Source organism: Numida meleagris, chromosome 7 (genome assembly GCF_002078875.1).
Source record: "Numida meleagris isolate 19003 breed g44 Domestic line chromosome 7, NumMel1.0, whole genome shotgun sequence".
In the NCBI taxonomy this organism is placed as follows: domain Eukaryota; kingdom Metazoa; phylum Chordata; class Aves; order Galliformes; family Numididae; genus Numida; species Numida meleagris.
This window is the reverse complement of record NC_034415.1, coordinates 4,066,586-4,091,166: the sequence shown is the minus strand read 5'-3', so window position 1 is coordinate 4,091,166 and position 24,581 is coordinate 4,066,586. Positions and strand designations below refer to the sequence as shown.

Sequence of the window (24,581 nt, the reverse complement as noted above, 5' to 3'; positions counted from 1 at the left end):
ACACTTAAACAGACGTACCCTGACACAATGCTACCAGAGACTTCCTAGCTGGGTTAACGCTCCATTTTCAGCACCTGCAGTACTACCTCTGTGTTTTGCCTGAATGTAAACGGTTCCCTTCTGTATGTGCAAACGTAATTCTTTACAATTTTTTTACTCTTCTAGAGCCACACTTGACTGCCTTAGAATTTTACACAAAGAAAACTGTTGCATCTGCCCATTTTCTACAAATGACAGCACCTTTACATTCCATTTCATTTTTTATACATGTTTCTCCAGGTTGGCTTGAGAATTTAGAAAATTCTTACCTACACTTTAGGCAGCACCTTGGTTGCTTGCTGGAGAGTTACAGCTGGTGAGCACATACTAAACAGATGGTTTAGCAAAAGCAACAAGAAACCCATGTTGTATTTTCCTAATGTTAAGGAGATACCCTTCTAGAGACATGGGACCCAGACTGCCAGAGACAGCAAAATGGCTCTTTTCCAACCGTGTTTTCAACAATCACCTGCCCAGGGATTAATTCCTGAGCAAAAAATCCAAGTTCAAGCACTCAGGACTGTTCTTAGAAGGGAGGAAAGCTACACACAGATTTCCTGGGAAGTTTAAAGCAGTGCCTCCCAGATGCTAACAAATGACTCAGCCCAGGGAACTCCGTACTGGCCAAGGCTTCAGGAAAGGAACTATCAATGAGGCACGGCTTGGGAATGTCCATTTCTAGAGCCTCACAGGACAGTACTGTTTAAAATACAGAAGCATGGCTGGACTCAATCAAGAGAAGATGGACTGTGCACCTTCCTTGTACACATGGTGCTCTTGGCCTGCCTACAGCTTGAGGTCTTTTTCGGTTTTATTAGATACCCCCCCCCTTCTGAGATAACTGACACTCCAGACTTTACTGTGGATTGTGGAGCTTTGTTTAGTGGAGCTTTGCAAAGAAAACTCCCACATGATTTAACACAAGCCATTTCCACCTAAGGCTCTCATGGTGCAGACACTGAGTTGCTCACATGCCCCTCTTACACAGCTCTGCCTTCTCTTGGTGAGAAGCACTTGTGTTTTTTAGTGCCAAAATTATTCACTGATCTGTTTGCCATCAGAACACAAAGAAGATTTCCTGAGAAGTGGTTTTTAGCATGAAAGATTTCTCATCTTAGCCCTAGATATTCCAAATTCTGGATAGCTGATCCAAACCCAGAGTTTCCAGCAGCCATGCTGTCAGAACTGGAGTTCCCCACCTAGATGGTGAGCAGCAAGTCACACCAGGCGCCAGGTAAGGCCATCTCATTCTCAGACTTGTCTGCACACATCCTATTGGGAGCCTTCCCGGAAGTCTGTTTTAAAAGAAATACCTGAGGGAGAAGCTGCTACGAACAAAGACAGAAAGTATCCACACAGGATTCTCCGAAAGAACTTCTAGCTACAGTGGATACACTTCTGGAACAGACCTATCCTGACGCTTCGATAAAAACACAGTGAAGAGATTGCATTCAGAGAAAAGAGCCTACTGCTTTCTAGGAGTCAGAGAAAGCAGACTGAGGTCCTAAAGAGTCCTCTAACTTTTCTTACCCCTTTATGAGCACGAAGCAGACTTCTGCAGCCTGTCCTATCCCAGCAGATAGGCTACAAGCAACCAAGAGTCCCAGAAGTGCAGAACAACTTCTCTGTTTCAGTCTCAGTTTTAAAGACAGTTACTAAGTTTTAAAACAGTCTAAAGATAAAAAACGTACAGTTCATTTTATCACGCCTCCTACCCTAGGAATAACTGATTTAAAAATAAAACCTGGAAGGCTCAGGAGTTCTGTTTGGTCCAGTGGGAGCTGGTGATAATCTGTGCACACTCATAATAGCACCTGGGCTCTTAATTCAGAAAATAAGCTTTGTGTGTTGTCCAGCTAAAAATTCGGCAAAAAGATTAACTCCAAATGGAAACAAATAACTCCATCTGACCAGAATTAACTCTAAATGTGGTTGTAAGCCTTTAAATAATGATCTCAAATGTAAGACTATAAGCATGATTAACATATGCTAAAAGGTAGGATTTGTGTCACATACACATACACTGCTTAGGGAAACCAAGAATATATGCATGATGCACATTTTATTTTTATAAAGACTCTAGCTAGGGCTGCTGGACAAAAACTGAAAACAACCAGAAAAAAAACATTAAGTACTCTGAAGCCGTGAAAGCATGAAGTTCTAATAAGAAAATAAGCAGGGGTATTTCAAGGTGCTCTCTGCATATACTGTCAATGAAGTTGTGTGAAAGATCATGGAGGTCATTTTTTTTCCACACAGGAGCTCATTCCTACCATACACTAAGTTAATGCCTTACTGGTTACTGCAGCTATGGAGTCAAAGGTACTATTTATGTCTTCATGTAGCTAGGACTCTGTCAGTGTCAATTCCATAATTAAATACTGCTACAGATCATAAACAAGAGTCTATCATTCCATTCTGGGAACTGCTCAGAATAATCTCAGCCAAATTTGCTTCAATGAATACAGTGCTATCATTGAAGAAAAAAGCATTACTATCTGGCATTATTAAAATATTACTAAATTTGGTCTCTTTCCTGAAGAGAGAGACTGCTTCAGAATTGCATTTCCACTGCGTGCTCTACTTCAAAGCCCTTTACACGTTTGTGGACAGTCCACTTTCCTGCACAATTTGTTGTTGGCAAGTGCCTGCTCTCCACTCCTCCCGAGACACTGCTGTCACGTTCCTGCACTGAGACAATTTCCACTTTATACTCACTCTTCCTCCCATACTTCCCAATTCTATTTCTCTATCCTACATCTGCATCTATTTCACAAGCAGTGGGTATTTTACAGGGGCTTTCCAAAACCAACAATCTTCCTCTATTTCTTGCCCACAACTCTTTGTCTGTCAAGCGTACAGCAGATTTTGAATAAATGTATGCTATTACTGGTCACATCTGTCTGCAACCAGTTTGGGTTTTGGAGACGATTTTTGCAGTACGTTCTATTTTCACTGTAATTATCTACAGTGTATGTTGTCCTTCCAAACACTAGTTTAAAAATAACAAAGTATTAGTTAGGCCTGGGACATATAAGGCTGAAAGAAGTTCAGTGACGGCATTAATATGTTTCATGGAGTTCCAGCAACCATACAGAAGACAAACGACTCAAGACTATGCACACAAAAGTCAAGAGCGCCTCTTGGTCCACGCCAGACATATTCAAGTGACTTGCTGTCTGTACTTATACATATGTCCTCAACACCACATTTATTCTCAGTTTTATTTGGAGGACAGCAGGATTCAAAGGGACTCCAAGGAGATAAAAAAATCAGAGTGACGACAACTTTGCATCCAAAATGTCTTGGAGAGCTAACAACACAACAGACACTTCCAAATGAAACAAAACCGCACTTGATGCGACAGGCATTACGTCCCTCCTCAGGAACGCTTTTGCGTTCTTGTTCTGGTCCTCCTAACCACTGTTTGCATCGGGCTGAGCCAAACAGCTGCTGCCCGGAAGAGGCTACAGTGCAGCTGGTACTTGCTGGCTGCTCCTCCTTGGTGTCTGCTCCGTAAATCCAAGGTGCCTCACCGCTTGGCTCCTGCTCTTCCGTCTGCCTCGGCCTGCTTTCCTGGATGCTAGCCCTCTAAAGCAAATGCATGGCTCTTGTTTCTGTACCATTGAGAGTACGCTCCCAAGGCAGGACAAAACTTCCAGAGATTGCAGAGTAACAGCAGTGAAAAATAAGGAACCACCAGAGGCTCTGTTGGAAAACCCCATAAGGCACTGAAAGAAATGCTTTCTAAGGAATCACTGGTCTTTATCTACAAACATAGAAAAAAGTGCCATTCTGAGCTGTTACTTAAACTTGGAGTTGTTTTCTTAAGCATGCATTTTGATAATCCCAGGATTAAAGCAGGGCCACTTGTATACTGTAGACTAACATTAATTTTAGATTATTACATTTCTTTCTGAGGACTTTCAGATTAAGCAGCAGCCTTAAGCAGCTATGAAAAGCAACATTTCCCAGCTGCGTACCCAGAATACCACGGAGAACCCTCCTCTTCCCATCACATTTGACATCCAGCTCTCACTTGCTCCATGCCTACCAGAAATACTCTATGCTAGGGAGGGTAACAGCAAGAAAGGCCAAAAACAAAGCTCATTTTGTATTTTCAGAGGAATACCGGAGCTTTGGGAGGAGAACATTCCCTCTGATGTGGAGAGAATCTACAGTTTAGCCAAGAGAACTGGCAGCAAATCACGTAGCAAGGCAGGATTCATTTTCACTAGTGTCACTTAGATGGAAACAGGAGGTTTTCATAAAAGATTTTCAAATTTGAAAGTCAATTGTAGCTCTAATTTGACAATGACTTGCTCGTGAGACTCAGGGCATGATGAAGCACAACCACACACACTGCTTTCCTTCTCAGATATTTTCCAGAGGCCAGGATCAGCTCCATAGAGAAGACAGGCTAAAGGGTGACCTTTTTTTTGAAAGTGACAAGCAGTTTTACTATGGATACTACGCCCTTAGCCTCGGGTCTTTTAGTACATATAATTCGCAGTGTCTATACACTATATAGGACAAGATCTTAAATTCCTACGGTAAAATCATTTTTCCTCTCAAACAGCTTAGGTCAGGTTTCACAGGAGAAATGGGAGTTTTTAAAATCTTTCAAAAACCTGCGTTTTAACTTGCAAGCAGCTACAAACTCACAAGACACAAATGTACAAATTAGATACTTTGTCTTTAGGAGCAGCAATGCTCAAAAGTCTAATCCTTGCATTTTATCTGAATGGGAGACCAAACGATACAACCTTATCCACAGAAATCCCCAAAGTACAGAGAAGAAAACTACAAGTTCAGTGACAAAACACCCATTGCTACAAATGTAACAAAATAGGAGAAAAGTATGTTAGAACTGAACGTCTGGATAGGAAACATCATCTGAAGCCAACTCACTACAATACATTTTTGCCTGCAGGATGCACGTGGCATCAAGTCTGCAACAAACTGGAACCTGTCTCGCTTACATTCCCTGAATAAGTTCAAACTACTTCCAAATCTGTGTTTGTAGCACAGCAAAGTACTGCCACAAGCATTTCAGCCAAGGAACATCTTGCAGCAGCAGTGATTTGGTCCTTCACAGCAGCTTACCTGATGACAGAACAGATAAATTATTCCTAATTGGAAAGAGGAACAAGGTCAGATGACATCTGAAATGACCTTCATTGCTTTGCTTTTCTTGTGCACACCTGTTTTAACACTGGGAACGTCACCGCTACTATCTGAGCTTTGGCTGCCTTTTTAAGAAGTGGATACAGCACAGAACTGCTCTGAGACCATGGCTGCACTGTCTCTGACCCACTGGAAATGCAGGCTCTCCTCTTGTTTTCAACACGCTGTAATCTTTTGCTGCCTGAAAATAATGTATCGTCCAAAATACAATTAACATGACACAAGCTTATTACCAACAAAAGCAAAACACAAATTAGATATTTTATTTCTAACACACTGAGTGTGTGAGGAAGATACTGACAAAGAAAGAAAAAAAGCTCTCATTTAAATTTGGTTTAATCACTTCCGTAAAAGCTTGTTTGCAGAACTTGAGAAACCCTTAATGTTCATTCCAGATGTTGGCTTTTAGGACCAGAAATTCACATTTTCAAATAAAATATTTGTCTGAAGCTCTATGGTTTATGTGCCACAGTACTGAAGCAGATTTGCAAAGTGAGATTCTGGTTCTATTGAAGTTGGTAATGGCTTTGCCACTGATTTCCATAGGGCCAGCATTAACCTTGCTCTAACGTGTAATAACCAGAATCAAATTTTAATATCCATTTTTTACTGCAATATACTGTAAGATATTGTATGTGCACTGCCATTAAATGTAGTTGGCAAGCTTTAATACCAGGAGACATCTGTGCTTTGAAATAAATAGAGAAATTACTGAGAGGGAATGTTAGCGGCCTTTTACATTCCCCAAACAGATCAGACTTTAAGCCACGATTCCATTAATATCAGTAATTACACGCTTATGCTAAAAAACGCCATTGTCCTTAATAAGCCTATAATGATGTTAGCCAAGCATCTTTGACAGAGCCTCCCAGGACAGTGAAATCTACTGCTTAGCCATGGGAGGTGGGGGGGGGATTCTGCCTCTAACCACACAAGAGAAGTGGGGGGATTTGGAGCAGCATTTACAGTTCAAAGTAAATTGGAAGGGTTGTTTTCTTCTGTGATTTACTTAATTGCCTTTAATTGTTAGCTATTTGTGTTTTAAAAAGCAGCTAACATTAGCCAGGAAGCACAAGATTTTCCTCAGAAAAACTCTATTCCTACATCTCATGCTCTTTTCTTACCTTTTGTGCTCAATCAGCAGGAATGCTCACTCTCTCTGAGCATGATACTACCAAAACTTCCTCTTGCTTTCACAGCAATCTTTGTGCAGTTATCTGTGACTCACTTGGAGCCATCACTAGCAGAAATTCATTCCTACATATGTAAGCTACTAAAGTAATTCCAGAAACAATGGCAAGGTCTGAATGCTCTGGCAAAACAGATGTGAGCTCTGGAAAGAGAGCAGTTTCTACGACAGGCAGTGCCAGGCTTATAGGGTGACTGCAGTGGTAGCCAGGTGCCTCTCCTCCCAGCTCACAGAGCATGTTACCTCAACAAATCTGAATTTCACAGCCATGTTCCGCTGGAATTTTAGAACAGATCAAGCAGACTTGGTAAGGCGTTGGCAAAGCTAGACACTGAACTCTGTCTCTTAGACCTGGAAGAAATGAACAGAGGAGAGGGTTCAACACCGACTGGAGACTCCAACATGCTTCAGGGAGATGACAGATCTCCACTTGGCCTCCATTTGGTGACAGCAAGGGGAAGCAAACAAACTCAACAAGTCAGAAGGCGAGCTCTTCACACCCAAAAGCTGTCTTTTCTGCTAACAGCAGTATTTCCAAACATTTCTACAAATCAGAGTATGAGAACAAGGCATCCATCTCCATGCCATTCTCATCTGGCTACAGCTAGCAGCAGAGCTTGAATCGCTGTGCTCTTTTGAAAGTTGCATGGCAACTTTCTTTCATTATTCACTGCACAGACTTCTCAGCTCTGATCACGCTCTTAAAGCCAACCCAAAGCAACACAGCTTAGATCCATTCTGTAAATACATGGCTTCCGAGCACTGGACCATTTGGGGACAGCAGGAGAGAATACCAGGTAATGTGTATCTTGTTACATAGCTAAGTGTCAGTTTCTGCAATGCTAAGGGAAAGCTGAACACAAGGGCTTCCTAAAAGCTGGAGAAATAATGAAATTAACAAGTTAACATCTCAAGAAGTAAAACATCACAAGCCCTGCCTGTGAGGGACGTTGGCTTCTGAGGCCTGGCAGAGCTGGGAGACAACACTGACCTCGTTCAAGAATTCTTTGCTTGCCGTCAGCTACATATTTCTTGTGGTTAAAATATGACATTACAGCGTCTCCTGGCAATAGCAGAAAATAAATTTTGTAGACTTTCAGTGAAAGTCCTTCTTCGTGTATGGTCTCAGTTGATCCAAGTACTACTTTATCTTCCTCTGACCTTCTTATAAAAAGGAAAAAAAGCCAACTCCAACTGTGGTATGTGCACTTGCAAGCTTTCCAAAGCACAGAGAGAAAAAATGGAAGAGATCATGAGAAATTCAGTCTTATAGGAACCACCAAGCATCACTCAGGGACAACAATGTGCCTGTGAGCTTTGTTCCCCAACCTTGCATCTTCAGAAGCCCAAGTCTAGTCGTGTAAGAGATGCATGGGCAGTCCTAGCAAACAACATTTTCTTGAAGATCCAGGGAAGTGAAGGGCACAGCTTTTCTACTGCAAGTAGGAGCATCTAGAAAACTCACCAAAAATGTATTACATTTCAGCACACAGACCAGGGACAGACACTGGGTTACACAGTACTGCACACAGAGCACAAAGCATGGGGATCCCAGACACACAGGGTGGAAGAGAGCTCTGCAGGCTCACATCACCAATACCAGAACCATCCACTCCCTGAGACTCCTAACTGTATGATTCCTGTTCTTTTGTATACTTCTGTTAATAGTATAACAACTTAATAAATGCTTGGGAGAGCCTGCATGGCAAACAGCCAGACAGGAGAACAAAACCCATCACCTCTAGGCATCGCCTCTACCTTGGCAAACGAGCAAGTAAACACAAGAGAACTGTCCCTCAACATTAAGAGGAAATCAGTCCCCTCTCAGCTCCTAACCATGAGTGAAGAGGGAACGGGGTCCAGAAAAAATGGTGCCATCAGTGCTGAGGTGAAGGACACCCCCGGCTGAGGCCCAGCTGGTGGCTGCCTCAGGCTCTGCTGGGCTCCTTTTGCCTGTGCTCACAAACAGTCCAGGCCAGCCATCTCAAAGTGCCTCCGGGCAGAACTTGTCACAAGATCAGGTTTGCCCTATAAAGTAACAAATGAGGCGGTACATAAAACTGCTTTTGATTTGAGGACCTTTCATTCATAAAACAAAAATACCCACAGCTTTGCTACCAAACAAACTTCATAGATGGTTTTTAAAAGTCCCCAAACATCTCCCTGTAAGAGAGCAGAGCCAAGCGATGGGAATTCTGTGGCACAAGGCTCACTCGATTTCCAAGAACAGCTCTAAGTCCAAATGAAAGCTGACAATTTCCAGGTCATTAATCCAACAGGACATACAGTGTAAACAGAACCTGTGTACCAGCACACACATTTGGGTGGACTAGAGCCACGACAGAAAGTGAAGAATTAGACAAACGATGTTCTGCTTTTTATTTCCAGTTTCCAGTAAAAACTTCTATTATCAATTCTCCACTCCCTTCTACTCATCCTCAGGATATGCAGAGCCTGGTGCTGGCTGTATTTGTGTTGTTAGCTGAAAGAACAGCAGAACATGCCAAGTGTTTAATAACAAAATTCCAGCCTTGTGACACAACCTAGTAATCCCAACACTGGAAACTAATCTCATATTTCTACTCAACCCTTAATAAAACCCTAATCCTAACAAAAGTACCACTATTTTTTTTTTTTTTTGCCTGAACCTTTTCTAAATACATCTATCTCACATAATTAGAAAGTTACTGTAGACTAGACCAAAGAAGGATGTGTTACACAAACTTATGTATGTACATCTATTGATTTACACGGGGCAGAGTGACAGAAGACTCCTGAGCCAGGAAGAAATAGCATCTCAGATTCAGCAATTTCCTTCTAAATAATCTTTTTGGAAACAGTATGACAAACGTATCTATACAAAAAGCAATAAAATTCTGTATGGCAATCACTGTTTTCACCGTCTGGAATCCTAAGTCATGCGTTCTGATTTCTGCGTCTTCTCTTTGAAGGTGTGGGGAGATGATTCAACTGGAGCAAAAGAAGACATTTCCATTCTCAGCTTAGAACAGATCCCTCCAACTCAGGGTGCTAAGAGTTGAAGATGCACTGCCTAGTATTGCTGGCTGAATAGCAGCCACAGGCACTCTTCTACTGCCACCGAGCTGCTTGGCATCCCACCGCACAACTGAGTTTCTTGTGTGCATATAATAGAATGCCCTTAGACAGGCACCAGAGACTTGGCAATGCTCAAGCTCCTGGCCTTGTAAAAGCACACATATATGCATGCCACCCCGTCCATGCCCATGCCTGAAGCCATCAGGAAAGAGGCCAGCTGAGAACATACTTATTTCACAGGAGCAATATCAAGTGAGTGGTTCCACCGACCTCAGGCAAGGACTGCTTGTATGTGGATGAGCTGCTGCAGCTACAGCTACCACCTTACTGCTTCCTACCACTCAGTCCCATGATGAGGAAATAAACAAGGAGTTGCAGGGTCCTAGGAAAACATTAGCTGCGAATAAGCATGTATGTAACAATTCTCTTCTAATATTACAACCACAGAATAGCAAAGCAGGAGGCTTAGCAAGCTAAGACCCCAGATTCATGCCTGGGCCAAATATGCATTACAAACAAGTCTCAGGACTCATCAAGACCTCTACAAAACAAAGGAAATAAACTCTCCCACCCACCAGCTGCTGCCTGAACCACTGTTTGCTTTAATGATTTCTATCACCAGATCCCAAGCAGCTTGTCACTCTTGTAGCTTTCCTTGCATCCAGACTATTTAGGTTTGCAGCACAGAAACTGTCATCAAATACTCAGAATTCCAGTTTTAAAATAGCGCTTGCTGTCTCTAAGTGTGCTGTAGGTGTGAGAAAGTGCCTACCAAAGCTGTAGCACAAGCCTATCCTGTGTCCCAGCACAAGAGCTCACCTGCCTCAAACTGAAAGTCACAAAATAACAGAAAAACTGTACCACTGCATGAAGTCCTGTACAATATAGGACGCAGAAAATCTCAAATGGGAGTATTTTAGGGGAAGATAGGAATAATATTATGTTGAGCTAGCAGAAATAATTTGTGCACAGAGTATATTTATTCCTATTCCCTGAAGCATAAAAAATTTATTACACCTATTAAACAAATATCCAGTTAACTACTCTGACTATTGGCCTGCTACCGCATGTAAGTGTTTAACCACAGGTTGGACCTGAGTGAGTGTTACACTGGGACCTCAGTGAGTATTGCACAAACCCAGAACTCTATGCCCTGTTCTCAATGCAGGCATGAGTTTGCCAAAGGGGAGTTATCCTTACAAAACTTTGAACACACCCTTCATTCCCACCAAGCATCTGGCTGTAATATTGCTGCGGTAAGGAGCTCTACAGAGCAATACAAACACTTATTTTTCAAGCTGTTGCCTCTCAGTTTCAACAAATGCTCTTTCAGTCATCTTGATCATGTTAAAAAAGAAAATTGGTTTGGCCCATTTGGTACTTTAAACATGTCAAATCAGGGCTGGGAGAAGGGTGTCTGAGAGGAAAAAATTGGCAAGGCAGATTTGCCAGTTTGGCAAAAGCAAAAGCCCATGGGACGCCCTTTCCCTGGGCATCTCTCCTTTCTTTCCAATTTCCTTGCAGCCTGCCCCAGCGCTTTACAGCTGCCTCTACCTGTCTCATGCTTCTGGACACAGGCAGGAATAGCAAGGGGGCCTAGGATGTCAGTGAATGCACACAGAGAAAGATTGCTGGATTCTGAGTAGTTTGTCCTGTATGACAAAACAAGTCTTGATGCTTGCAGCCCCATAGCAAGCAGTTCCTTGCAGAGCTTCTGTGCTCTTCTGTGATTGCCTTCAACATCTGTTTTATCACCTTTTCAAAAACGCAAGCAAAATTCAAAAGATGACACAAAACAGGCTGTGATACTTTCTGAACACTCCTATGAATGGAAGGTTGAAACTTCCACTTAGGGTGTACTGCGCTGAGAGTCATGTACTTTGTTCCCTGCAGAGGCAGCTCCTTAAACGCTGTAGTAAGATACTTGTTCACACCACCCTGAAACGCTTGCCAGGATTTACTGCCACAATACAATGAGGTACATGTGCACAACTGAATGCCTTTAAGCACAGCTCTGTGCCTCCGTACTGACGTACACACTAAAAGAGCTTTTAACACATTTACAACACACACAAAAAGGTTCCGCCTCTTTAGAGCTTCCTGTGCATGGCCATGTACAGACTCTCACTCCAAACTGTCAGTGTGTTCCTCACTCCCTTCCCTGCCTGCATAATCCATAATAGAAACATTGCACATCTGGAAAAAAGAGCAGGCACAGGAAGAGCAATGAAAGTCTTCACTGGAATTCTTGCAGAGTAGCAGGAATCACACACAGGCCTTGAAGGATTTTATGACTGTGTTGAAAAAGTTATTCAATCTGAAGGCTCAGTACTCCTACTGTAACTATGATGAGGGTGAACAACTCGCTCACTTAAGGTATTAACTCTGCCAGTCAATACTAACCTTTCAATAAAGGTGTCTAGCAATTAGTCCCATTAGAAACTCATACATAATATACGGAGTTTACCTACCGCTCACCTGATAAAATTGCTTTAGCGTTTTACTTTAAAAACTGTGCAACGAGGAATACAATTTCTTTGCAGACAGTCTCTCACCTCCAGATACTCCAACCTCAATCCTGCTTCCCCTGTCCCTGGCTTTTTCATGCAATCTCATGTTGTACTGCCCTTGCATTACAATGTTTTCCGCAAAGCTCTCTTTCCACCCTTCACTGTGACAGGCATATTTGAGAAGACCATCATCTGGCAATTTTACTGTGAGGGTTATATCGAACCATCACTTATGAAGAAGCAAGTTTAGCTTCAAGTTTGATTACAACATCTTTTGTCACAAGACATGCAGTGTAACAAACAGACTGAGGGATTCATATAAAAGACCAGCGATGAACAACTACACTTACTCTGCGAAATGACACCACGTAGAATGTATCTTCCTTTCTGTGAATAGCTTCAAAGAAGTCCTGATAGCTCCTTGGAGAGGCATAATACACTTGCAGCTCATTCCCTGAGTTCCTGCTGAAATAAAGAAGGGAAGAAAGTAATTATTTTAGACACAAAAAAGTTAACTTCAGTGAGAAAATGGCTTTAAAACACCGGCTTTTCAAAAAACAGCAGCTCTTTATCCATTGAAGGAGCATGAAGAACAATAAACGCAGGTGAAGACAATGAGATCTACTGAGCACTTTTTGAAAGTTTAAAGTGCTTTCAAGGTCTTGCCTTGGGAAACTTCATCAGGCTTAATTTTAATCATGCTTCTGAGGCTCGCAAAAACACACTTCCTAGCTTAACAGAAATAAAAAAGTTTCAAGTCAACCAAAAACGTCTGGAAATTTGTGATGACTTCTGAAAAAAGATTTTAGCAAATTTTAGAACAAGATGATCTGAAATGAAAAATCAAACAAAAAATCAAATGAAAAATCAGTGTTTTTATGGTTTTTATTGCTAAGAATTTAAGCCAAGCAAACTGAAAGGAGCGCAAAGTTAAACACAGAGTTTTTCATGTGACAATCTAATCTTCTCCATCATCCACCTTCCTCTTTGCATCTCCGGTCAGCTCAAAGAGTTGCTCTTGATTTTCAGTTCAGACAGTGGAGGAAAAAGAAGACATTCACAACGTTCATATAATCCCCACTTATCTTTTTCACAGTTCTCCTCTTAAATATCCCAGACGTAAGGAAAATACACTGTAAAAAATACTCTATGTGAAAACACTAGCAAGTCATGTAATCCACTGTTTATTTTGGAAAGGTGAGAAATTCCCAGCACATTTTGCTATCATCCTGCTCCCATTCAAAAATACCACATTTAATCGAACTGGAAAGCTGTACTTAGACAAACCATTAGCTGGATCTTCAACCAGTCATTTTAATTCTTTCCCACTTTAATAGCATACTATCTGTTTGCAGTATTTGTGGCAAAAACACTGATGAGACTATTCCTCCCAAGCTGTCTGGTGCTGACCCAGATTCTAAACTATGGTGGCTGATGTAGATTATTGTGGTACGTTTCTAAAATATACATAACTATGCCTCTCAAACAAGGCTCAGATCTATCATCAAGTGATTTTCTTGCACAGTAGTAATAGCAGGCCATCATGCTCTCTGCTTCTACTGCTCATCTAGCCCTGTAGCAATAGGAGTGCAGCTGCCAAACCAGGCTTCCCTTAACAAGATGGGGAGGTGACAGTCCTGGGGATCAAGAGTAGACAGCCCTATTCTGTAAACCCTCAATAGCAAAACTATGCAAGCAGAGAATCAGATCACATACAGGAAACAAAGATTCAAGCTAATTTGAGCTTGATTACTCATTCATAAAAACACGCAGGCCCATGAGAAAACCCCTGAGATTCAGCATTGAAGTTGTACTGTGATAAAAGACATAACACCCACATATTGCTCAGTAAAACACATCCTGAAAACTGAAATAGGTCCCACAGTTCCGTTTTCTCGCCCACGCTACAGAAGACCCAGATCGACCTGGAAAACAGCCTTTTGTAACTCGAAATCCAGCCATGGGATGGAACAACAAAGTACTTGGAAACCACTGGGCCTTCACCAAGCTAAAGGAGTTCCTTGTCTATCACTAGTTCAGAATTCCAAGTAATACCAGTACATTACTGGCATTATAACATGCTGACCTTCGTGCATTTAAGGATACCCACCACAGACTGCTTCATGAAAGGATGGGAGAAATGCAAGACTCAAAAGAGTTTTTTAGTAATACCATATCACAGGAAACACTGTGTATTAAATTGTGCCTCCAAACAGTGGTGCTGAATCTGGATATTTATTCCAAGATAAATGAATCTTTTTCACTTCCAAAGTTAGAAGGGCACTCTGTTATGCATTACAGAGCACAAGTATGTGGCAAGAGTGCTTGCCTTAAGGAGTGAGGCTGTGTACACTGCACTTCAAGCATCAATAACCACAGTTTTCAAAGTGCAAAATTCAGAAATGGGGAAAAAAAGGTTTGAGTGCTCTTTAGGGCTTGATATCTGGAGTCCTAAATGCACACTGGCAAAAATTCTTATCAAAATCACTCTGAAGAAGGCTAAAAAGATTGAAGCAAGTTGAGGATTTTTAATGTATGTTTGTTTTTAAGTCATCTAGATTTTGATCTTCCTCTGCTTCACCTTTACTGCAACGCTTCACAATTGGTGAATTTTCTTTAGGAACTCAGGACACAACATGGCAATGTTGGTATCATCAGTACTACCCACAAAGATGAATCCAGGTGCTGTTAGTACCTTCCTATTCATAGATTCACCCATGATCAACAGGTCATCAACAAGAGGATTCTACAAGGTAGCGATCACTCGATTTCCAATCACGAAACAAGTATGAAATAAAAGTCTTGAGAGTATAATCTAAATAAAGGCATTTAGTTCATTAATAAAAGCTTCAGAGTTGTCTATGTGTACTTAAGTTATGTATCAGGAAACTTATGAAGGAGACAGAGACAGTCTCTTCTGACAGAGATGCACGGTGAAAGGATAAGAGTCAACAGCCACAAATTACTACAGGAAAAATTCCAAGTGGTTACAGGGAAAAAAACATTTCACAATGGCAATGATATAGCCCTGGGACAAGTGCCTAGACAGCTGGTGGCATCTTTGTTTCAGGAGATACTCAAAAGCTCAGCTGGACATCGCCCTGAACTACTTGATTTGACTTTGAAGTTAAATGTGCTTTGAGTAGGAGGTTGCACTGGACCTCTCCAGAGATCGCATAATAACTTAAATTATTCTGCTATTCTGTGATTTCACAGAGCATCTAGAAAGTGATGCCTTTGGGAGAAACTGGAAGTCTCTTCTATGCTCTTAGTTGTTCCAGGACAGTCACAGCATGTAGCTGCTGTGACTCACTCACTGGTCTCTTTCATTTAAACATCATTCGTCCAGAAAAAAAAACCCAACACAAAAAACCTCACTTAATTCTGAGCACGGTACATTATTCTACGCAGAGCTGCATGATGTCAGACTGTTTTTAATTATACCGCTACATTTCTTTCAAGAGTAATGCAGGTATATATAAACTACCCCATGCCATAAGGACAGGCTTGTTGGTTCAGTTTTCAGTTAAAATCGACATCCTTCATCTGCCTGTAGAACTAAAAAAGTGGCTTTTTTGTTAGTTTGCTTGTTGACATATTAGTCAAGACAAATCAGAGTTTGGCAGCATGGTTTCCAGAACACTTCCCTACAGCTCACTACTTTCCCCTAGGATGATCCTGCTTTCAAAGCTGCAATGCAAATGGAAGGGCCACAGCTGTCTTACTTTCAATGGCAACATTTCAGGTATTTCTCTCAATAAAATGTCTACTTCATACTCCATTTTCCTTACTCCTCCTTGCCACTTCAAAGCAGAGATCATTTTAAACGCTGTCACAGAATTCAGGAATTTTTGTTTTCCTTAAGCTTTTCTCTCAATTTTTTCCCATCCCCCAGGAAAAGGACAGGATGTATACGCAGGTGAGGATGAGGAGGAGTCAAAAAACTCCAGATTAGTATATTCTAATTATCAGCAAGGAAAATCAGGAGATGAAGAGGAACTATACGCATAAGATGTAATTATACTTCTTCCAAATAATATACTTGGTGCTAACTACAGTGCCTTCACTCTTGAAGATAGTGCGAGAAACTTTTGTCTTACTAAACTTACGACACTTTGAAACTTTCTTATAAAAAATTTCTCTCCCTCATTTTTTTTTCCCCTTAAAGATTCAAATCTGTCTAGAAAGAGATGCCGTAGAGTGAAGTAAAGATTTTATTAAGATTCATTGGTGGAAAGACCCAGGAAAAGCAGAGCTCTGATACTGGGTCCCTTTAAGCGTAGTTTGAATCACAAGAAGCAGCTAACTGCTGAGGTACAGAAATTAGGCCAATAAACGTAGCTAGGATCTCACTCAAGAAACCTGAAAACACAGTGAAAACAGGCACTTTTAACCAGCTGCTAGTGAAAAACAAAGTTATTAAGTAGAAAGCAACAACAAAAGTTGTTCTGCCTTACCTGAGGCTTGTGTCTGTGTAAGGCATGGTCATTAGTTGGGAATGTACCTTCTCACTAAGGGAGCTCTGAAAAGAGGAAAAAAAAAGATGACAAACGGAAAGCAGTAAACATTTTATTGGTTTGACACTACATACAACATGATGCACAGCTGTAGCAGAAGGAATATGTAAGGAAGTACAGTGACCTTGAACAACACACGTACATTTTTTCACTGGTGACAAGAGAATAACAGATGGCAAGGAGCAATCAAGCTTGAGACAAAGGAAAAGGCAAGTGTTTTAATACAGCCAATTTTATCAGAAACAAATAATAGAGGTTGATACCGTACACAGTAGGTACAAATATTATGTTATCAAAGAACAAAATTTGCTATAACTGATGTCAGATTCATAGAATTCTTTTGAAGTCACATCCACTTTGTATCTCTGCCAAAATACACTACCCACATTGTGCTTCTGGTGTTAGAGACACCAGAAACGCCTGAAATTGCCCTACTTAAACTTTCTAACATTTTCCTTTGGACATTGGTGAGAAGAATCTACTGATTTTGTAGAGATAAGTGTATTTATTATCCTGCTGTGACACTGACTCACTAGTAAAATCCTGCCTACCTGCATAACCCGTGCTTTCTGATGTTGGTTATTGGACTTCCTTCTAGACCTTGTTCTTTCCACTTCGTGTCTATGAACCCATCCTCGAAGTTCATGATTCAGTCTAAAAATGAAGCAAACAAACAAAAAAACAACCAACAGCATGAACAGATGCTTCAAACAACAGTGGCAGAACTTCTTAAATATAAAGCACACTTTAAAGACATGGTAGTTTAGCGCTCTTCTGCCTTACGATCATCAGAGTAAGCAAATTTAACTGCAAGACTCAATTTATGAGGGAATTCATAAATAATAGAATACAGTGGTCCAGATGATTATGGAATCCAATTGCTTAAGTATCCATAAAGTATTGGATTTATGGATGTTTTAACAACGCAGATGCAGTATTTTCTTTTGCCCAATGAACAGTAACTCTGAAATTACTGGAAAGACTACTGAAATTTAAAATCAAAAGACTATCAGATCAAGACTAAATGCTGGTTAAGAAAGCTCAAGTATCGCAAACAAATTTGAGATAAAGTATGGACAAAGCACAATGGAATTAAGTTTAGTGAAGCACTCATCTCTTTGGGAAAAAAAAATGGAGCTAAGTATTTCCTAACAATGAATAAAGCAGATCTGCAATGCCAAGTTAGGTTTGCTTGTATCAGAAGTTGAAGGGTAGGAGACTATCATTAACATATATCTGACAGATGTGATTATAGTTGGCCACGATTTCCATATCGTAAACACTTCCACATATGAAGAGATTTCTCTTAAGTCATTAAAAACCCCCAGGCAACCAGCAAATTGTTGTTCAGTTATTGCTAAGCGATCACTGTGAATACTGAGTGAAAATCATTGCTAAAAGCATCAGAAGATTAAAAAGATCGGAGTCGATCTCCTGTCTCCATGGTAGTAGACTCTGGACAGTGCAGACACTTGCAGAGGCATTGTTCACAGGCTGGATGAGTACTGTGAAGTGGTAACAACATCACCCAAAGCTGTTTGTCCACTCACCTAACACGGTAGCTTAAACGCTCAGGAAAGGTTGTCTGCTCACCTTTGTGACTCTGTCCGGTTGATGAGGGGCTGACAGGGTGGTGGTGGAGGTGAAATATACAGCAGTGGTTCTTCTGATACTATCATCAGTGCTTTGTTATCAGACACAGAATTATCATATCTGCAGAAAAAAAAGACACCAAGAAATCCTTAGAAATTTTCCATGAAACTTTGACCAAACCCAGATAATAAAAATGACCATTGGTAAACCCACAAAGATGATGGCTACTCCTATGAAACCTTTAAAATAGGTGAATAACAATTCCTATCAAACATCCAGTGGTCTTAGTCAACTCCCCAGAAGAAATGGTAACACTCGACACGGGGCAGAGATCAGCATTAGCAGTTCCAAAACCTCTTCCCCTATAGGCCAGATATCAAAAAGAAATGCAGCCCATAAAATATTCATAACAAGATGCAAACTGTGAGATCTCAGCAGAGGCAACTTTCTCTTTCATTCCAGAGCCGTGAAGGATTTTCCAGAGGAACAGAGGAATATTATTAGGCATTTAAACCATGCAGATAAAAAGATCACTAACTACATGACAATGTAGCAGCCAGAAACTATATTACAACCAAGCAGAGAGGACTGTTTTCCCAAACATCTCCAATAGCCTACAGCAGCTAGCTTAGCTTTGAGAAAATGTGAAAAAGAGCATGCATTTCAATGCAAAAATCCTTAGAACTTTCAGCAACAAAAGAAAGAATAACATTCCTTTCTCCTCATTATCTGTATCACTTGAGTGCTTTAACTATTTATCATGAAATACCCATGATAACATCCTGCCTGGAGAGGGTATTGGTATAACAGCCTTAGTCCTTGTGATTTTGACAGACTTGTAGCTCCTACAACCTGAAAAAATCAGTTATAAAACCTTATGAAAGACTTATTCAGATCCCCTTCCCCCAGCTTTTTCTCCCCATTTGTTTCTCCTGTTTACTGTATGTAAAACTGATAAAGGAGAATATGCAGCAAAGAGCTCAATGCTTGCAAAAAACAGGGTGAAAGAAGAGGAGGAGGTACACACACTAGCACAGTCTCCTAGGAGAATTACTCTACAACTATGTCACATAAGTCATGGTCTGAAACGTGCCACACAGGACACAAAGCCCTCACCATGGCTACAGCATTAAAGTGTTTGTGATTTATTGTCGTCTTTCTGCATGGCAAAATGTATTAGGGCTTTCTGCACATCTGTGCTTGGCTTTGTTCAACCAGCCAAAATACTCTACTGCAAAGGGACAATCTGATAGGATAGATCCTATAAGTGGAAAACATGAGCTGGATTAGCCAGACTTTAGTCTGGAGACAATTATATGTTCACTTATGCATTGAGTGCTAGAGATCAAGGAACTTTAAAGTAACTATATTATTAAATAATGGGTAAGCATAAGGTTGGACTCAGATTTTTTTAAGAAGTACAGTGCTAGTTAAGTTCAGAGTAATCTCAGCCATTAACCTCCCCGATCCTCTCTCGAACAACTAAGAAAATAAATACCACAGCTTGAAAAGGAAGAAAAGATAGTAAGATATATCTTAACTATGCAAGCCAAAATAAAGATCATGGAAAAAAATCAAACCGATGAAGAGCTGAAGAAGCACCATTGACCTCTGCCACTTAAAACATGTGAAAAGCCTTCACCTCACCTATTAATCTTCTTGGAAATTATGTCAATGGGTATTTTCTGAGCTGGGCTGGGCTCCTTGCTAGCTGAGAACTCCAGGAGGTTTCTGGTCCGGTGGTTCGAACTCGCAGTGGAATCAACTCCACTGGGATTTTTTTCAAATACACTGGAAAACACAACAAACGTATCACTTAAATACAAAGGGAGTGCAAGACTGTCACTCTGAGTACTACAGAAAAGCAATTCTGTTCTCCTTTTCAGCTTTACTTGTTTGAAGGATTTTGATGCTCCGGTTTTCTTGTTGTCTCAAACTTCACCTAAGGAAACTGAAATGAATCTGTAACCTAGATCTGCAGGCATAAGAAAATGACCTACATACAAATAAATGTACCCCACACTTCCACTTTCATCAGCCTCGCAGTCAATTTACATAGTTTATACAAATACAATATGTAAAGAAAACATAGCTCCCAAATCCTGTGCAGCTGCTGGCTTGGAATATTATGCCAGATGTTCAACAAAACTGTACATGAAGTTACGTATGTTTGTTTCTACGTGGATTTACAGACAACAGCAGGGTTGATGACACAGTGGCAGTGGGGAATAGTCCCATGTACTCTGCCTTCCTGGTCTGCGTTTGCACGGATTGCAGCATCTTCCCCTGGGGTCTGCTCAGGCAGTCACGCAGCATAAGAATGTCTGTGCTGCTCCAGAGGCAAAGCAGAGTAGAACTTCAAAGGTGAGCTAGAAAAATGACACAACTGCTACATAAGACTGATGAAATCCTAGTTCAGAAGGGCTATTTATGAGTGAGAAATCCTGAAAGCACAAAAGCACTACTTCAATTTGTCCTTCCCAGAGGCTAGCTTTACTATTCTGTAAACATGGTTGCTTCCTGAAATACACATCAAAATGAAGTCCTAACCCTCCTGGCCGACAACAGCAGAACACTGCCAGCAGCAACACAGCAAAAATGCATGAGGACCCCAGTATGCCAATGAGAACTTTGCCATGCATGTTGATCACTGCTTACAGAATACATTTTGATTCATGCTCCATCTCCCCTGTGTAGCAGAGCATAAACCCTGCAGAGGAAGGTCTCATTTTCCTATTTGTTACATGGCATCACATTGCAACAGGCAATGAATGCAAATGGCAATAATAAAGAAAGACAAAAACTAGCAAGGACGGGAGGTTAAATAGTCCCCAACCAAGTAGAAGGTTTGCAGACCTAGCTGCCTAGCAATCCCTCTCTTTTGCCAGTGTGCTTGTGTTCCTGTTAAGATTAACCCAAGTCTCCTCATGAGTAATTGTGTCACGTTCTGCAGAGTAGTGGAAGCCAGGGCAATCCAGATACAGGCTGACGTCGCTTGGACTGCCTCGTGTCACTCAGGTTTCCAGGCAGCAGCACAGAGCCTAGGCAGCAGAAACCTTTGAGCTGTTTTCACTAAATGGACAGTGGGCAGAAGAGTATTTATAGACATTTTCCTTATTGTATATGCACACTAGCATCCAGAAGTCTCACTGCTTCTAACGTGCAGAATGGAAAGCTGGATGGTTTGTTCGCAGCCTTATATATTAGCCAACATCAAGCTATCCAATTTTACAGAACCAATCTCCACTACCAACTAAATTTTATGAGATTGTGTTCCTTCTCCTTCAGTGAAGCACTGGTTCAGCTGGCAGCAACTAGATACAGAACCAAATCTCAAAATTAAGGCTGATCCCTAAAGGGATGCCATGCATTCCTGTTGGAAATCTTTAATCTGTGAAATGGTTTTGAGTCCTTATTCCAACTAATTTCGAGCCCTGACAGCTAGATGTTTACAGAACTTTAGTAGTGAAAGCAGAAACATCCATCACAGAAGCTCTGAAAGTTTCAGCAGCCTTCTGCAACCTGTTTCTCCACAGCCCAAAGTGAACGAGATGGCTGAGACTGCTGAACCTGCTGGGTCTGGCATTTCATTGTCCTACTTCTCTTCCTTCCTGTTCATAATGACACTTTGAACCAGAGAAACTTGCCAGGTAATTCTTTAGTTCAAGCTTGTTAACATACAAATCAGAACATCTGTAACAAATCTGCATTTTTTTCCATGATGGTTCTTCCTTTTTACTTGCATGACAGTTCTGCAAAGGCAATTCTTATTGTTTCAGGTTTCAGCTTAGGGAGGTGACAAGTCTGAGGTGAAGTGTCACATGTAACACGCGTTTCAAATTCTGAACAGAATTAGAGAAATCCAAACCAAGTCCATCAAGGAAAAAGATATGCATCTCTCTGCAATCGCAGGTAATCTTCACTTTTTCCTAATTTAGCTGTTTTACCTTAACAGCCACTCAAAACCACATGCACACCTGATTTCATTATGTCAGCTTTAATCTAGGGAAAGACACCGTAAGCTTTTCGTCAAAATTTAAATTTCACTTTTGGCATCAATTAAGTATGGGATGTTTCAACCTGAAGGATGATTTCTTCAGCAGCAAGAGATAAAGGAGAAGAACAGAACATCTTTTACTGTCCTTACGGGCAAAAACCATGGCTCCCAATTCTGAGAACACACACACCCAACTTGAGGGTAAAATACGATTTTATAGTATCTACTACAATGCCCTTTCTTTTTTCTTTTGAAGCAAATCTTTAAGCTACATGGACTACACTTACCTCCCTTATCCCATTGTCGACGGTTTACGGGCGTTAGGCCTGATTCCGTGACAAAGGGGACGGGGGACCCAAGGGCCCACGTCCCGGGAAAAGGGGAAAGGGGAAAAGGGTAGGGAGATGGCCCTGAGAGCAAAGAACAGTGGTAACAATCTGAGGAGAAACAAACTAATTTACTAAATAAAATATCGGAATGCAAAACAACACACTATAATACAATATAATTACAATTTAAGCTGATGAATCCAATACAGAGAGAGAGAATGTCCCAAAGTCAAGGTAGGCCTTACTCTACTACCGACGATAAGACGGCTGGAGAGCGAGGTGCTGCCAAGACGAGAGACGGCGGAAAAAGGGACGAGGTCTCGTGATCTGCAAGTTTTTATACTGCGAGCTTTTATCTTTTCCCTCCGGCTGGAAAATGGTAACAGAGGAGCAAAGTGCCGTGGGGACTGTAGTAGTCCTTCTCTTCTGAGAACCAGGTACATTCACTACATGATGTTATGATGTGGAATACCAATAACCGAAAATCATAAAACCATGACACCCATTCATTTTTGTAGGATGATGACCAAAAGCACCTTTCCCAAAGTCTCAAATAAAACACACCCTTCTTTGCTCCTTTAGATTGTGGTAATGACCCAATACTAAAAGAAATATCATTTTTGATAAGAATCTCCCAGTGCAACTTGAAATACTGCCTGTCTTCCACTTTTGAGTTATCTAGGGAGTTTTGTTAGATTTCCCCATCAGAATAGAAGACTTTGTTGTTCTAGTATATAGTGTCTCCTTCCTTTCTCCCACAAAGGGTCACTTGTGGAGCTTGCCTGTAAACAGGGCTCCATCTTCAGGTAACAGATAGGAGCGGACATGCAGGTTACAGTCTATACCCTCCTTTGACTTCTCGTTCCCAAAGATTTGCCAAGTAGGTACGTGAGGGTATGACATCATCAGAAATATCATTCCTTTGATTAGGGTGAGAAAAGCGTAACTTATGACCAAAAGATCACTTCAGCAGCTAGGATGAAGGATGGATCTCTCTTGTAGTGGTACACCTGGAAATACCTGCCCACCTTCAGCATACTGAGCTTTACATGTGCTACACAGAACAGCAGCAATACAAGCTGGAAAACAAAGGGTCTGCAGACCACATCTCCACTATGGGCAGTGTTTAGATACTAAGAATATGCAGAAGAGGAGAGAAACAACAAAAAGGGAAGGTAGACAACCCCCCCTTTAGAACAAAAAAATCTTCTTAAAAAATAGCATTTTCAGCTAAAAATGTTTTAGTATGACATAGTAGAAGCAAGGAAATTTTTTTTCATTCTGTTGGCCCTCGAGATGAAAATCTGGAAACAGAAGAGCGTGTTGGCATATCTGCTGTGAGAAAGTTCTGCTAGTTGGAGGAAATGAGTTGCTGTCCCAGTTTAGAAGTCAAGAAAGCTCAAGGCTGAGAAGTGGCTTTATTGGAGAAGATGATCAGTTAGAGGCTGGAAACTGGAACCTTTCCTGTTTGGCCATGCTTACGCACCCTGAGCGCTTATCAAATCTTCTCAGCCCTCATATGAACGTTCCAGATATTGTGGGCATTAAAGGCTTTTCACACAGCTACAAACTCTCTGTCCAAACTGGCTGAGCTATCGTTTCATTTAAAATGCAAAATCAGATCCAAGGAAAAAAGAAAGAAGGAACCACTAACTACCTCATGCAGATGTGTGTTCAGAAGTGCAGATAAATTTGATCACAGAAGGGAAAGAAAAGCAACCCTCCTGTCATGGTTTCGCCAAGAAACCAATGGCACCTGATATTTTAGCTGTATTTTTACTTCTTTGGTTTGAATGTCAGTTTGATAAATGTAAAGCAAGCCTTGCCAAGAGCCTGAACTAAATTTCATTTCTAATTCTGGCTAAACAAACCCTATGCACTTCAAGTTTTGAATACTGACATTTAAGTTCTACAGTAATTTCTAGACGAAAGCCAACAGTGATATCATAACAAAGAGTTTTCTGGGGACAGAACTATCTCTGAATATGAACTGGGATTTTTCCAACAGGGTAAAGTTGACAATGCTAGGAGATATCAGCTGAAGATGACATCCTCTCCCTAACTGGTTCAGACAAGGCTGTGACAACACCAAATGCTCTCTGGAGAGTTTTCTCACTTCTCATCGTCAGCGAAAGCACCACCTATCTGCCTGGGTGCTCCAAC

General features: G+C 41.1%; 1 protein-coding gene across 2 annotated transcripts in view; it reads right to left on the bottom strand.

Moving 5' to 3' along the window:
• ATF6 (activating transcription factor 6) overlaps positions 1 to 24,581 on the bottom strand; it is a 76,608-nt gene that overhangs the window by 32,453 nt on the left and 19,574 nt on the right. The window contains exons 10-14 of one of the 2 annotated variants that reach the window (XM_021405003.1): positions 19,740 to 19,883; positions 18,093 to 18,212; positions 17,051 to 17,153; positions 16,440 to 16,504; positions 12,333 to 12,447 (exon numbers count right to left, since the gene is read on the bottom strand). In XM_021405003.1, coding sequence (XP_021260678.1) covers positions 12,333 to 12,447; positions 16,440 to 16,504; positions 17,051 to 17,153; positions 18,093 to 18,212; positions 19,740 to 19,883 — 547 coding nt within the window. The remainder of the gene's footprint in view (positions 1 to 12,332; positions 12,448 to 16,439; positions 16,505 to 17,050; positions 17,154 to 18,092; positions 18,213 to 19,739; positions 19,884 to 24,581) is intronic. The other variant, XM_021405004.1, reaches the window with a different exon arrangement.